Source organism: Macrotis lagotis, chromosome X (assembly GCF_037893015.1).
Source record: "Macrotis lagotis isolate mMagLag1 chromosome X, bilby.v1.9.chrom.fasta, whole genome shotgun sequence".
NCBI lineage: Eukaryota > Metazoa > Chordata > Mammalia > Peramelemorphia > Peramelidae > Macrotis > Macrotis lagotis.
In genome coordinates, this window is record NC_133666.1 from 668,983,615 (window position 1) to 668,998,713 (window position 15,099).

General features: G+C 39.3%; 1 protein-coding gene across 3 annotated transcripts in view; it reads right to left on the reverse strand.

The window, feature by feature from the left end:
* Positions 1-15,099, reverse strand: part of CCDC62 (coiled-coil domain containing 62) — a 45,727-nt gene that overhangs the window by 24,517 nt on the left and 6,111 nt on the right. For all 3 annotated transcript variants that reach the window (XR_012472256.1, XM_074205494.1, XM_074205493.1), the window contains exons 2-6: positions 14,843-15,038; positions 10,630-10,796; positions 9,217-9,318; positions 7,377-7,548; positions 4,024-4,125 (exon numbers count right to left, since the gene is read on the reverse strand). Coding sequence is in view for 2 of the 3 variants with exons in the window: in XM_074205494.1 (XP_074061595.1) it covers positions 4,024-4,125; positions 7,377-7,548; positions 9,217-9,318; positions 10,630-10,796; positions 14,843-15,038 (739 nt within the window). In the remaining variant the exon portion in view is untranslated. The remainder of the gene's footprint in view (positions 1-4,023; positions 4,126-7,376; positions 7,549-9,216; positions 9,319-10,629; positions 10,797-14,842; positions 15,039-15,099) is intronic.

Consider the following 15,099-nt stretch of genomic DNA (forward strand, 5'->3'; position numbering starts at 1 on the left):
TCAATAGAACTCCCAGAACTTCTTTCAGAGAAAACCCAAATTATGCTGCCCTTCCAAACTGCTTTTATGGAGATTTAAAAAATTCAAGTACAAAACTTTGTATTTATTTTTATTTAATTTCTCCTGATTACAACTGGCCCAATGTTTTAGTCTCTCAAGAAATTTGAGGATCCTGACTCCATCACTGAGTAGGTTTGTGTCTTCTGTAACTTTGACAAGCACCAGACATGTTTTAGCCCAAGTCATTGATAAAAAAAAAACCAAACATTAATCTATATGGGGTTAACTATATAGGGTTCCATAAATCATACCAGTTTATATGGTTACCATCATTTTAACCCAGAAATCACTTCTTTGCTGCTAACAAAAGTAAAAGTAAGTTCAAGAACAAAATTTTCTTTGTTGATGAATTGAAATTCTTGGGGGACTCCATGGTACTTCCTTCCCAACTGACAGGTACCCATTAGTGGCTTCTTCTTGAGCCCAGCCATTCAACAATTCCAGATCCTGCAGATCTTACATAGCCGGCATTCTATTATCTAGTCTGTTTCTCTCCATCTTCTCCACAGGACTCAAACAAGAATACCTGATTAAATGATTTGCTAAATTCTCAACAAACTCTTAATCTACAGTAATCTACTAAGCCAACAGTATAAGAAATCTATCAAAAAGGAAAACAAATCATCTGTTTAAGACCTGTTCTTGGCTCTAAGTGAACATCACTTCTTCTAACTGGTCATTAACCTAGACTTTAATAATATATTCCAGAATTTTCTCAGAAAATTGAAAGTGAGGGCAGCTAGGTGGTGCAGTGGATAGAGCACTGGCCCTGGAGTCAGGAGTACTTGAGTTAAAATCCAGCCTCAGATACTTAATAATTACCTGGCTGTGTGGCCTTGGGCAAGTCAATTAACCCCATTTGCCTTGCAAAAACCTAAAAAAAAAATTTAAAAAGAAATTGAAAGTGAGTCCCATGGTCACTGCTCCCTTCCTCAGCCCTTCTCCAGTCCTCTGGTGCCTCTCTCACTTTCCATGATCCTTCAAATACCACTGGCCCAAAATGATATATTCTTTCAGTACTCAAGGCTGGAGTTTATCTAGGCCCAAAGCTTTTATTAAGGGTAGCCAAGCCCTCTCTTAATCTCCTTACTTTTCTTGGGTACCAGTTCCCTATTGGTCATTTTTGTTCTATCCTTGCCCTTCCAAAGGTAGAGAAAACAGAAGCGAAATCAGAATTTCATAGTTTGGCCCTCTCTCTCTGTCACCATGTCATCCTTTATCACTGTGCCATCCTCCCAGATAGTCCTGTCTCTTCTCTGAGCCTCTTCTTTCCCTAATAGAGGATTGTGCCCCTTTTTGTTCCCTGGGTGCTCATTCCAAGCTCCAGAATGTCTGACATACAGCACCATGCCACAGAATTTGTTTTCCTCATCTCAGTGAGAATTACATGTCCACCTTCTGTATTTATGTTTTTAAAACCCATACTCATTGGTGAGTTCCCTGGGCTTCCTTATCACTGTCTATAAATGCCCAAAAGTTTCCTACCTCATCAAAACCATTTCCCTTTATGTCTTCAAAATTTCATTCTAGAGAACTTCTGGATCTCCAAGGCTGATCTCCCCTATAGAATTTTGGGTTCATGAGAACTTACTTTTCTCTGAACCTTCTGCAATCTGTTTTCACAAAGGGGCACATCAAACTAAGGCCAAATTTCCTTTCCTTCATAATTCGTGAGAGTTATCACTTCTCCCCAAAGTTTCTGTAATTTTGACCCCAGAAACTATTTCTTCCCTCTTGGCAAAATATAAGCTCAAGAATTAAATTCCTCTTTGTTGATCTCTCTATCCTTTGAACAATAAAAATATTTTATTAAGGCAAAGCAAGAAATTATTAGGTTCTTTGGTTTTAGCAGAATTCAAACTCCAACAAATGATTGGATGACTGAAAGCTCCCATCACCACCACATGATGCCTTTGTTCCAGGCTGGTGATGTTCCCCCCAACTTCCTCAATTATTTCCTTTTTCTGTCTAGGTGGTCTAAAATAAAACTACTTCTGTTTCTCTATAAACTGAGAGCAACCAAATGCTCTCCACCACATGCTTCCCCTCTCTGGCTCCTAGTTTTCTTCCTATGAGTAGACCTTCTTAATATATTCTTTGCTAATTCCCAACCTCTTTTCCCCATCCTGTTTCTTTCAAATCTAATTCCTACTGAGGTCATTTGCTCTGACAACATTGCAAAAATCATCATCTTAAATTAAATCCTCTTGTTCATTATGACCTTTGGCTACACTTAGTATGTTTGTGACTGGACATTTAAGGACTTAAGTTTCACTACTGTTTCCTTCCTTGAAATTACCTTCTGGATGTCTTAACTGTTATCCTTTTTACATTTCAGTTGCTCTCAATGGTATCTACCTTGAGGTATCTACATAGGAAGCGTCCTCTTCTCCTCTCCTCCTTTTTAGACTTGGACTTGCAAGATAGCAGGCAAGTACATTCTTGTCAAAATTTGTTAGTTGTACACCATCCCTGGCTAGAAATTCCTTATATTTTAAGCCTTGGTTCATAAACCTGAATTCCATTTTCAGGTACCAACTTAACTAGTTGCTCTCTTCTCAAATCTACTTTTCTTTTTTGTACCCTTCACCTTTAACGGGAAGCAGTGATGAAAACACCACCTGTGCCCTAGGGTTTTCAGTCTCTTCACCAAAGGGTAGCAGTCATCAGCTTGGACAAGTGTTTGTAGGTTCCCTGTTAAGTCTTGACTACATGGAAGGCATTTTCTCCCTTAACAAGGAGTCACCCAAGGCCATTGGTCTTCTCTCACCTTTCCCAAAAGTCTCTCACATAGCATAGCCCTTCCGGCACACCTTGGAGAACAGAGCACTCCTCTTCCTCTTCTTCAAGAAGAGGCTCTCACACACTTTGGTCCTGGTTCCTTTCCATCACAGTGTGCCTCTCTTCTGCTCTCTTATCGCTGACATAGGACTGGTTTCTCTGCTGCCACTTCAAGTCTTTCTTCTACCTCACAGATATCAACGCTGTTCCTCCAGGACTTTTAGGACCATTTCATTATCCCTGATAACTTGGAACAAAAGGAGGTATTTCTTCAAGCTTTGGGAGGGAGAGTATTCTGTACTTTGTAGAATTACCGGTCAATGTACCTGCTCTCTTTTTTCTTTTCTTTTTCTTTTTTTTTTCTTTTTGCAAGACAAATGGGGTTAAGTGGCTTGCCCAAGGCCATACAGCTAGGTAATTACTAAGTGTCTGAGACCGGATTTGAACTGAGGTCCTGCTGACTCCAGGGCCTGTGCTTTATCCACTGCACCACCTAGCCGCCCCTGCTCACTTTTTTCACTGGTAGCAAGAGCCTCAGTCCTTTCTTTCAAGCTCCTTTGGATGAGGACAGCTCTGTAATACCCACTTTCCCTTCTCTCATTGCCTTACTAATGTGTTTGTTTTCCTGGCTTCTTCTCTTGGGTACTAATCCTGCTCTTCAGACTCTTTTCATCCCTCAAAGGGAGGTGACCAAGATCTTCTCAGATGTCCCCTCCTACAGCTTGGCTTATTCTTCTCCAATGTCTTCTCCCCAAATCCAACCTCTGGCTGTCTTATCAACTCTAAAACCAGATTGCCTTAGTCAGTTCAAATCTCCAGCCCCTTGTGCCAACACATACAATTCTCCTTCACAAGCAGAAACCACTGGACCTATTCTGGAAGCCTCCCCTGCTTGGTAGGACTTTCAGGGACCTGGAATCAATTAGCACAAGGGAATCAAGGATACCTTCCATCCCATGACATTGAACTAGCATAAGCTTCCATAGAGGTTTTCCTTTCTACTGATGAATGTCCATATTTAATGAGAAAAAAAGACCAAAAAGTCTTTAAAATTATATTTTGGGGAATAGATCTTTCCTCTGACATATGTCAGAAATGTAACTAACAACAGGGAAGAAAACAAGAGTTCACTGCACACATGTCTAATTTCATATGCTAGTTGAACAAGCTGTTTATACTTACCAGTAAAGACCAACTCATCATGAAGATAACTTTTCTCTTGTTTGAGGCGAATAATCTCTTCTCGCTGTTCGTTATTTTCATTCGTCTTTTCATTTAGGTCATCTTCAAGATAAATAGAAAGAATCTATTCTTTGAATTATACAAAAGCACTAGTACCTTTTCACATCTTTTGACATCATTAGAAAGAGAAAACCTACTTGGCCTTCTTGTGATTGAAACTTTTTACCTTGATGCAATGGTTGTGACAAGAGTTTGATATGAAATTTCAACTGGAGACAACAACCCTTGCAATTTTTCCACATTTTGAGTACAGTTAGCTATGCACAAGACTCCTTGTGGTTATAAAAGATCTGATCCCTGACTTGCAATCAAGGTGTTCCATCACTCAGACAACAACAGCATTTTGAACGATTATCAGGAATACTCTGAGCTAGGAATTAGGAACAAGGTTTTTTCCATGGCCCACACTACATGCATTAACTAAAGACAGATCTTAAGGTTCAATTAAGAGCTTAGAGGAGCTAGTAGTTCTTTAAATCATACAAAAGAGGAAAAGATAAAAATGGGCAGAAATCAACGAAGTATCTGCAGGTATTCAAGCATGGCAACTAACTATATATTAAAGTGACCTGTAAAAATGGTTTCACCCTCACTTACTAGAAGAATGGACAGTTGTTAAGGAAAACTTTGTTTAACTAGATGTTCATTTTAATAGTTCCCAATATAAAAACCACATTGGAGGGTCGGAGCCAAGATGGCAGGGTGAAGGCAGGAATTCCTGGAAACTCCTTCTCCAAAAAACTCCAAAAGCTGTCAAATTATGACTCTAGACAAAATTTAGAGGGGTAGAACCCACAAAAGACTGAGTAATACAATTTCCCAGTTCAAGACAACTTAGAAGTTCTGTAGGAAATGTGTGTCTCACCAGGTCTTGGGGGTTGGAAAAATGCCATGGCCACAGCACAGCACAGCCCAGGGAACAGCTTGAAGGGACAATGAAAGCTCTGCCACACCACAGTAAGTGCACAATAGCACTGGCCCCAGAGCAGCCCTGTGGTGAAAACCTGCAGTAGGAATTAGGAAAGCCAGCCTGCACCTCCAGAGCACAGCCCAGAGATGGTAAGGGGGTAGTGGGAGATTGCAGAAATCTTTCTGCTCTCCCTGGGGCAGGACTCTGCTGTTTGCCCACACCTGAGTGTGGGCAAATCCAGGTTGCAGTTTGGGCTTCCATATAAAGATAGCCAAGCAGGAACCCTCCTCACAGCTCCAGGGCAGAGGGTATTTACCTGTGGTCTTCCACATATCAAAGCACAGACTAGAAAGCATAAGGCCTTGGAGGAATAAAGGTCCCAGTGGGGTATCCCCAAAACCCCTCAAAGTCTTGGAAGTGCAGTAAATTAGTCATAGGCTGAGGAAATGAGCAAACAAAAGAAAAAGAAGAATCTGACCATAGAAAATTACTTTGGTCCTATGGAAGATTCAGAAGATGACAAACTTGAAGCTTCTGTATCCAAAGCCTCTATGAGAGACTCAGATTATTAATGGGCTCAAAAAAGACTTTGAAAAGCAATTAAGGGAGGTGGAAGAAAAATTGAGAGGAGAAATGGGAGTGATCCAGATAAATCATGAAAACCAAATCACCAGGTTGGTGAAAGAAATGCATGAAAACCTGAAGAAAATAATGTTAAAAACCAGTGTAGACCAAATGGAAAAAGCAAAACAAAAGGCAAATGAGGAGAAGAATGCCTTAAAAAGCAGAATTGGCCAGCTGGAAAAGGAGATAAAAAAGCTCTCTGAAGAAAATAATTCCTTCAAATGTAGGATGGAACTAAAGGAAGCTGAGATGACTTTGCAAGAAATTAGGAAGAAATAAAACTATTAAAAAAATAGAAGAAGATGTGAAACATCTCATTGGGAAAAACAACTGACCTCAAAAACAGATCCAGAAAAAATGATTTAAAAATTATTGGGCTACTTGAAAGTCACAACTAGGAAAAGAGTCTAGACTTTTTAAGAAATTTTTTAAGAAATAACACAGCAAAATTGCCCTGAGATCCTAGAAGCAGGGGGTAAAAATGGAAATTGAGGGAATTCACCCATCACCTCTTGAAAGAGACTCCAAAAGAAAAACTTCCAGGAATATTATAGCCAAATTCCAAAACTCCCAAGTCACAGAGAAAATACTAAAAGCTGCCAGAAGCAAACAATTCAACTACCATGGCTCTATAGTCAGGTTTACACAGGATCTGGGGCCATCCACAATAAGGACTTGTAGGGTTTGGAATATGATATTCCAGAAGGTAAAAGATCTTAGTGTACATCCAAGAATCAACCACCCAGCAAAACTGAACATCCTCTTTCAGGGGAAAAGATGGACTTTCAATAATGGGGGACTTTCAAACTTTCCTACTGAAACAACCAGAGCCAAACAGAAAGTTTGATCTCCAAGTACAGGACTTGGAGGAACCATAGAGGGGGGTAGACAAGAAGGACCAATTATGAGGAACTTAATGATAATGAACTATTTGTATTCCTGAATGGGAAGAAGATACTGATAACTCACATGAACTTTCTCATTTATAAGAGCAGTTAGAAGGAACATATATAGACAAGGCACAGGAAGGAGAGGAATATAATGTTATAATATAGTAAAAATATGGAGTTAATGGATGACAAAAGAAAGTACTGGGAGGAAGAGAAAGGAGAGGAAGAAGGGGCTAAGATATTTCACATAAGAGTCAAGAAAAAGCTTTTACAATGGAGTGGAACAGGAGGAAGGCAAGGGGGAATGAATGAGCCTTCATTCTCATCAGAAGTAGTTCAGAGAGGAAATAACATACACACTTAATAGGGTATAGAAATCTATTTTACCCTAGAGAAAAATGAGAAGAAAGGGATGGGATAAGGGGGAATGGGGGGGGGGAGAGGGAGATAGGTGATATGAGAGAGAAAAGATTGTGGGAGAGGGTACTCAGATACAATACACCTTTGGACAGGGACAGGATGAAGGGAGAGAGAGAATAGAATAAATGAGAGTGGGGAGGAATAGAGTGGAGGTGCAGCTAGTAATAGTAACTGTGGGAAAAATAATGAAGCAACTTCTCTGGTGGACTTATGATAAAGAAGGCAACTCATCCCAGAAACAGAACAATTGGAATCTGACCACAGACTGAAGTACATTTTTTTCCCTCTCTCATTATTCTTGAGGTTTCCCATCTTCTTGGGGGGGGGGTTATGTTTACTCTCACAAGATTATTGTAATAATATAAAATAAAAAAACACATTAGATACATCCTTCTCAATACATATCACAAAAATGTGGTGGCATGTTATAATGTAATTTCATTCCTTACCTTTTAGTTTGTTTACTTCAAACTTTAGCACTTTCATTTTCTGCTTATAATCTTGCTTTTCCTTGATAATACAGGATTCCACCAGTTTGGCTTCATGTAAGGCATGTTCTAGCGTCTTAAATTTACTTGAACAGTCCGTAATATGATTGATTGCCTCAACAATATCTTTGTCCTGCAGATTAGAAATGTATTTCAATTTACTTACATTTACATTAACCACATTATGTTAACCTAAAAATCCAAAGTAGAAAAAAAAAATGCCCTGTGAAACATGATTGAAGAATTAGAGATGGAAGAGCCCTTCAAGGTTACTTAGTCCACTCTCCCTCCCTCTTTTCTTCTTTTTCCATTTTATGGCTGAGGAAAAGGAGGCACAAAAAGATCAAATGACTTGTCCAAGGTCATAGGGCTAATAAGTACATCTGTTTCTGAATTTGAATTTGTCTTCCTGAATCCCACTGGGGCAGGCTCCCCATTGTTTAGGCAGTCAATGTACTTAAAGATTAATATTACCAATTAAAGAAAAGTCTTTCTTTAAGATAATCAAAACATTTAGGTAGAATTCTATCCTAAATGTCTCGATTTTTCAAATTTTGGAAGAACAATGAAGTTTACTTATATTTATATTAGCAGTCAACAAGTATATATGTAAATATTTAAAATAATGATCCAATAAGAATATCTTATAAAGGTTTCTCTCTAAGATTTTTTTTTTCAGAGAGCCTGGATACTCTAGCAAAAAATATACTAGAAATATATGTGAATACATACATACATACATACATACATACATATACACACATGCATATATATGTGTGTTACATCACCAGAAATATTTACATGAAATTCATAAAAGCCAATGGATAGCCACTGTTTATTAATGAACTTAGCTAACCTTTCTAAATCACTTTGCAGACCTTAAAGGTTATAATGAGGTGTGATCAGATAACAGAAATGGAAAGAACAAGAGAAAAAAAGAAAGACAATGGAAGAAAAAGAAAGACAGAGATGAGGTTCATTCATGTACTCAACAACATTGAGTGCCCACTACTCTGTACCAAGTCCTTGCTAAACTGATACAATGATCAAAAAAAGACCTAATCTCAAGTTACTTATATTCATCAGGGGAAAGCCATGTCCATAGCAATTCAATTCAAAATAAACACAAGATAATTTCTGAGGATAGGATGATAGTTAAGGGGATGGCCAAAATGAGCTTTGAAGGAAGTTGGGTTAAGGGGAGCCCAGGAATAAAGCTGGTTTTGTTAGACTTGCAGAGCCTCACCCTTATACTTTCTTGGAAATAATAATAATAATAATGCTTGTCCTTGGTTCTCAAAGAAGACCACAACATTAGGGAGATGATGCCATGACAAGCAAGTGAAGTGAGGGGGCTGTGTTGAGTCACCAGATTCACTTTCTCCTTCAGAGTCATCTGGGTCCAGTGGCCAGATATGGATCAGAACAACTAGAGAGGATCCTGATTGTGAGGCAGTCAGGGTTAAGTGGCTTGCCCAAGGTCATACAGCTAGAGTCAAGTGTTTGAGGCTGATTTGAACTCCCATCCTCCTGACTCCAAGGCCAGTGCTCTACCCACTGCATCATCGAGCTACTTGGAAATATTCATTACTGACTGAATTGCTCTTCATGTGCTCTTTATCAGTAAACTGCTGTGCAGCAGAATCAGCCTGAGGGCCCCAAGGACCCCTGCCCGTGCCCACTAGGGAATGTTGGGTCAATATGCCAGTTATTTGGTTGCTTTCTCAAGGTTCTCATCAAGCCTAATAAAGACATCTGAGAAGGAAACAAGCCAGTCAGAAAGGGAAGGCTCGTGGATTACCTTAAGCTTGATCATTGTGGAGAGTGCCTGTTCTCGAGCTTGTAACTGTCCTATCTGTGCGGAAAGTTCCATCACTGAGTTGTTGAGACATCTGTTTTTTCCCTATGAGAGAATAATGTAAATACAGAAAAAGTAGACTTTCACTACATTCTGTCTGTACTATCGAAGCTTCCAGTAGAACATGAATAATCTTTTCTTTTGCTGGTGACTTCTTTGTTTTTGTTTACTTCTATCTACCTAGTGTGAACATGTTTAAATAAGCATCCATTTTTTTAAAAGTAGAATCTTCCAGTTTTTCATCTAGCTCACTACCTATAAAATAAGCTACCTAGGATTCCCTAACTAGTAAAGCCCATAAAGCATTAGGCTCTGTTCAGAATGGTACTCTGTGGAAAGAAGAAGAGAAGATAAACGGAACTTTGGATTACCACTGAATGTAGGTATTAGAGGGCCTCTTGGTGGAGCCACACAGTGCACAGAGAGCTGAGTCTGGAGTCAGGAAGACTCATTTTCCTGAGTTCAAATCCAGCCTCAGACACCAAAAGAGGTCACAGACAGTCAGACATGACTGAAACAACAATAATAAAATAGGTATTATGTAGTATACACATAGCACACATACATACACTATAAAATGGGTGTGTATGTGCACAAATAAAACCAATGCAACCAAGATTAGGAATGCAGAAATCTGGGAAACAATATTTACATTCAGAATTTCTGAAATATATCAAAGAACTGAGTTAAATTTATAAAACAAGATATTCCCCAATTGATAAATGGTTAAAAGATATGAATAGGCAATTTTCAGATGAAGAAACTGAAACTTTCTATAGTCATACAAAAAAAAAGTTCTAAATCATTGGGTCTCTAGCTAGACTTGGAAATCACTGCCTCCTTTCCCAAACCTCTGACTGCCTTAGGGAAGAAGGGATTTGGAGATGGAGGGAGAGGGAAAGGTGAGAGAGAAAATAAATGCTTGTTCATTAGAAAAATAAAAGACAAGTTTTAGGTTGTCTTATTTTTTTTTAAAGAAGCTTCCTTTCAACTCTTATCAATTTGCTGAACTGCAGCCCCTCAAGTAATATTTGTACAGCATTTGGCCCAAGGCAGGTTCTGAACAAATACTTCTCCTTCTCTCCCTCCCTTTCAACAAACTACAAAGAGCTTCTGAGTGTAGCACCAGGGTCTTACTCAGGTGCCCCCAGATCATTTGGGTCTGGTCATACCAAAGAAAATCACAGTAGGACCAAAGCTGAACTAGGTGGGGAAGTTGTGGTCTTCCTCCAGGCCCACCTTCCACTTTTATTCTGTGGTCTCCTGAGTTTGGAACCATCCAGTCGACAGTACGTTTAGGCTCTACTTTCTGAGGCCTGAGTGAGCCCTTTCCTGTGGCCAGAGACCCCTGCCTACCTCAAGGTCCTCACAGATGACAGAAGCATGGGCGGCCTTTTGAGCCATTTCCTGAAGCTGCTGCTGAGCTGACTGAAGAACCTCCTGGTGGTCATTTTGTTGAGATTCTAGGGATTTAATCCTCTTGGAGAGGGTTCTAATGACTTCACCCCTTTTATGCAGTTCATCTGTGAGAAATAAGAGTGAGAATTTCTATATGAACAAGACTCAGGAGGAACAGACTTGTGGGGAGTGGAGGGGAGTCCAAGCTCTAGGGCATATTTTCTTTAAAAGGCACATGGATGGTTTAAATAATCAACAGTATACATTTTTAACAGTCATTTTCTTCTTCCCTTGTTTGAATTAAAAGGCATATGTCATCTAAAACTGAGGTGCCTTGGCATCACACACTTCAACTGAGCATTGTGCATGTTAATAACTGAACCACTAGTTGAACATAAATCAAAACTAAAGATGAAATCATATGGGCAGTTAGATGACGCAGTGGATAAAGCACGGGCCTTGGAGTCAGGAGTACAGGAGTTTGAATTCAGCCTCAGATACTTACTAGCTGTATGACCTTGGGCAAGTCACTTAACTCTGACTGCCTCACATCCAGAGCCATCTCCCAGCATCCTGATTCATATCTAACCTAGATGTCTTTGGAGGAGAAAGCGGCTGGTGACTTAGCATAGCCCTCCCTCAATCAAATCCAATTTATATGCTTGTCATGGCATCACCTCCCTGATGTCATGGTCATCATTGAGAATGAAGGACGACCATTAAAGATAAAATTGATTAGGTTGTGATAAGAACACAAGGTAAAATCTTAAAATTCTATGTGACCCATGTCCTTACCACATTCTCTTATGGCCATAGTAACAGATGCAGTATCAACAGATGCTGGCAGGTTTGGACACCAAACCAGTAAGATAACAGATGAAGATATGCCATGTTACCACAATCTTTTGGCTTAAATATTCTGGAAGAGTTCCAAAATGCATGATTATTGACATTTAATAATGTGCCTATTTCTAGAGGAAGCTTCAAGATACTTGGTCACCCCTGCTTCAGGAATTTAAGAAGGTGGAGAACGTTCCTTCCAGCCAGAAGCCTGAAGGTGGAAGATTCAATCCTTTAAAGTTCAGCTTAAGACCATCTAGTGAAACTTTTCCTCATGAGTCTAATGATGCCCCATTCTGATTGTTGGTCTTCTCAGAATCCTCTCCAAACTTGCAATGTGGAGCTGGAAGGGTCCATAGGAATAATCCAGTCCAGTTTTGTTTTGTTTTTTTGCAAGGCAAATGGGGTTAAGTGGCTTGCCCAAGGCCACACAGCTAGGTAATTATTAAGTGTCTGAGACCGGATTTGAACCCAGGTACTCCTGACTCCAAGTGCTTTATCCACTATGCCACCTAGTTGCCCCTATCCAGTCCAGTTTTAATAGAGGTTAAAAATAAATGATTTTGAATTCAGGTCTTCTAACATCAAACCCTTCCTCCATCTCTTTCATAATATATATATATATATATATATATATATATATATGTATATACTGTTCTACTTAAAAATATTCAGTGCTTCTCCAGTCGATAGAGTAAAGCACAAGTATGCTATATGAATCACAAAATCTCAGTAGGAAAAAAACTTCTAAGGTTATCTAAACCCAATTGGAACCTTAACAAGAACTTCCTTTGTCTCTAGAGTGTTCACATCAATGAGAAACCAATTCCTACAGGTGTAAACTGAGTAAGAAAACTACAAGTTGACATTATCTATGTTGTATTGCAATTTTAGTTATTGTATTAAACATTTCCCAATTATATTTTCACCAGGTTCAGATGGTGCTGGGAGTGTTGTGGGAAGTACCCAACAAGCTTTGATTTAAAGATGTCTTGTGAAGGTAAACGCAATACTTCCCAGGGGAGCCCAGTCAGTCAGCCAATAACATCTATTAAATGACATCTGTGTTCCTGACCCTTTGGGAAGCCCATTACAGTCTCTTGTGAATATTCCTAATTGCTGAGAAATGTTTCTTTACATGAAGTCTCCATCTCTCTCTCTCCTTGCCACTTCTATCTATGACTCTGGGGCCTATTGCACAAGACAAGTCTCTCAAATACTAGAAGGTAGCTGTCATCACATCCCCTTTAAGTATGCCCTAGTCTTCTCATCTTCAACCAATCTTCTTTTGGAACTGGCACTTTCTAGCTGAATGGTGGTGGCTCCCCAAACAGCACAAAATACTATTTGACCAGAGTAGAGTATGGTGGAACCGCCCCCAACTCAGTTTTGGACTCTCTTGCCTACTATATCACATAGTAGACTTGTATTATGCTTATACTGTGATCTGCTAAAAGCCCAGACTTTTTCAGATGAAATACTTTTTAAAGATGCATTTCTCAGAATATATTTATTGAATTGATTTTTTTAATCCAAATAAAAGACTTTAATTACAATAATTAACTTTCACCCTCTTTACTCTGGCCTGCCAAGATCTTTTTCAATCCTGATTCTGCTATCCACTGTTAGCCACCCCTTCCAGCTTTGTGTCATCTGAAAACTGCAAATGAGTATGCCATCACTGGCTTTGCTAAAGTAATTAATAAAAATGTTAATTAGCATAAGATCAAGCACAGATCCCTGGATTACTTCACTGATTCTTTCAAATTGACATTGAATCATTAATGACTTAGTGTTTGGGTCTAAGCCATTAAACTAGGCCTAAATCCATTTAACTGTACAATTATCTAGGTTGCAGCTATTCATGATTTTTAAAATATGAAGATGTAAAATCTTAGATAAACCATAGCACTTCCTTTTTATCCGCCTTGTCTAGTAACTTGTCAAAAAAGGAAATGAAACTAAAAAATATATCATGACATAATTTTTATAAAGCCATGAAGACTCTTTGTGATTGCCATTTCTTTTTTTGCTATTGTTTTGACTATCTTTTTATTAAAAAATATTTCATTGATACTCTTTTCTAATTTCTTAAATAACACTGTCACTTTCTAATGATTCTTGCAATGATATGAAAATATTTGCTAATATAGCACTTCATGGTTTTCAAAACACTTTCCAAAAATTATCTTAACTCTTCCTTGTAATGAAATCTCAGGCAAAACAAACCATGACTGAAAATGTTTGTCTCCCTCCACATTCATTGTCCCCCACCTGCCTGCCAGCAGATGAGAGACATGCTTCATCCTCAAGTTCTCTGAGGTTATGACAGGTCAATGCACCGATCATTAACAGAATTTCAAAATTCTTTTCCTTTCATTATCATACTTTCCCTTATCCTGCAATACCAAAGACCACTGACAATAGCTTGATAATGACATTTGTTTGGGATGGAGTGCATCTGAGCCAAATATGGATGGAATTCATCTGATGATGAATTCATCAAGGCTAGCTAACTCCATATTTCTTGTAACCACTGGTATCCACTCCTAAATAGTCATTTTTGTTCCATCTTAACAGTCCAAAAATTATTCTCTTTAGCAGAAAAAACAGAAGCAAAGCAAAGTATTGAGCAGCTCACAGGGCATGGCATTTTTTTGCTGGAGATACTTATGACCTGGTTGATTGATCAGGCCCTCTTGGTCCTCCTTGAGCCCCCCTAGTCCTCCCCATTAGCCTGGCTTTCTCCCCCAGCCCCCCCCCCCATTAGGTGCTGCTCCACATGCCAACCTCCTCATGCCTTAGATGTGCTTCCCACTTTACCAGTTCTGGGTTTTTACTTTCCATGTGGTCTAGGCTTGTAGGTTTTCCCCTCTCTTCTTCCTCCCATTAACTGAATTCCTACTTCTTCTTTTGTAGAAAAGGGATATAGTCTGGGTCTGAGAGTTCATTAGCAAAGGGTGCTCCGAGGAGAGGATGAGGAAGCTGTGAATGCAACTCATCTGTGGCATAGTGAGTCTAAGGCTACCAGCTCTCTAACCACTATGCCATGATGCTTCTTGGGCTAATTCCCTAATACCTAATATAAGGGTCCCCTTTTCAGAAAAGTCATCCTAAATCTCCACAGACCTCCCCCAGCATTTGATTCACACTTCCCCTCTTCATTTGTGCCACAGGGATCTATGCTTAGACCTTCTCCCTTCATCAGGAGTCTGTTTGCTCCAATGGGGGCTTAGAATGGGGTCTCTTCTAAGCTTTGTATTTTTCTATTCAGTACAGGAAGAAAGTGGTGCAGATGCTTGGTGGGGGCGGGGAGGAGAATAGTACTTACTTTCTAACTTGCAGCATCTTTCCTCCAAGGTCAACACTTTCTGCCGATCATCTTCCCATGCTAGAAGCTGTCTTTGATGTGCCAGAACCATCTCACTGAGCTCTCGGTCCCGATCTCTTAGTTCCCCAATTAACAGTTGCAGTTCTTTCCGTTGTTTCTCAACTGTGTGAGCCTCAATGTCTGAATAGATGATGTTCTATGTAAAGAAAATTTTTTTTAGCATCCCACAACTAAAAAGCTATTCAAAAAGATACTGA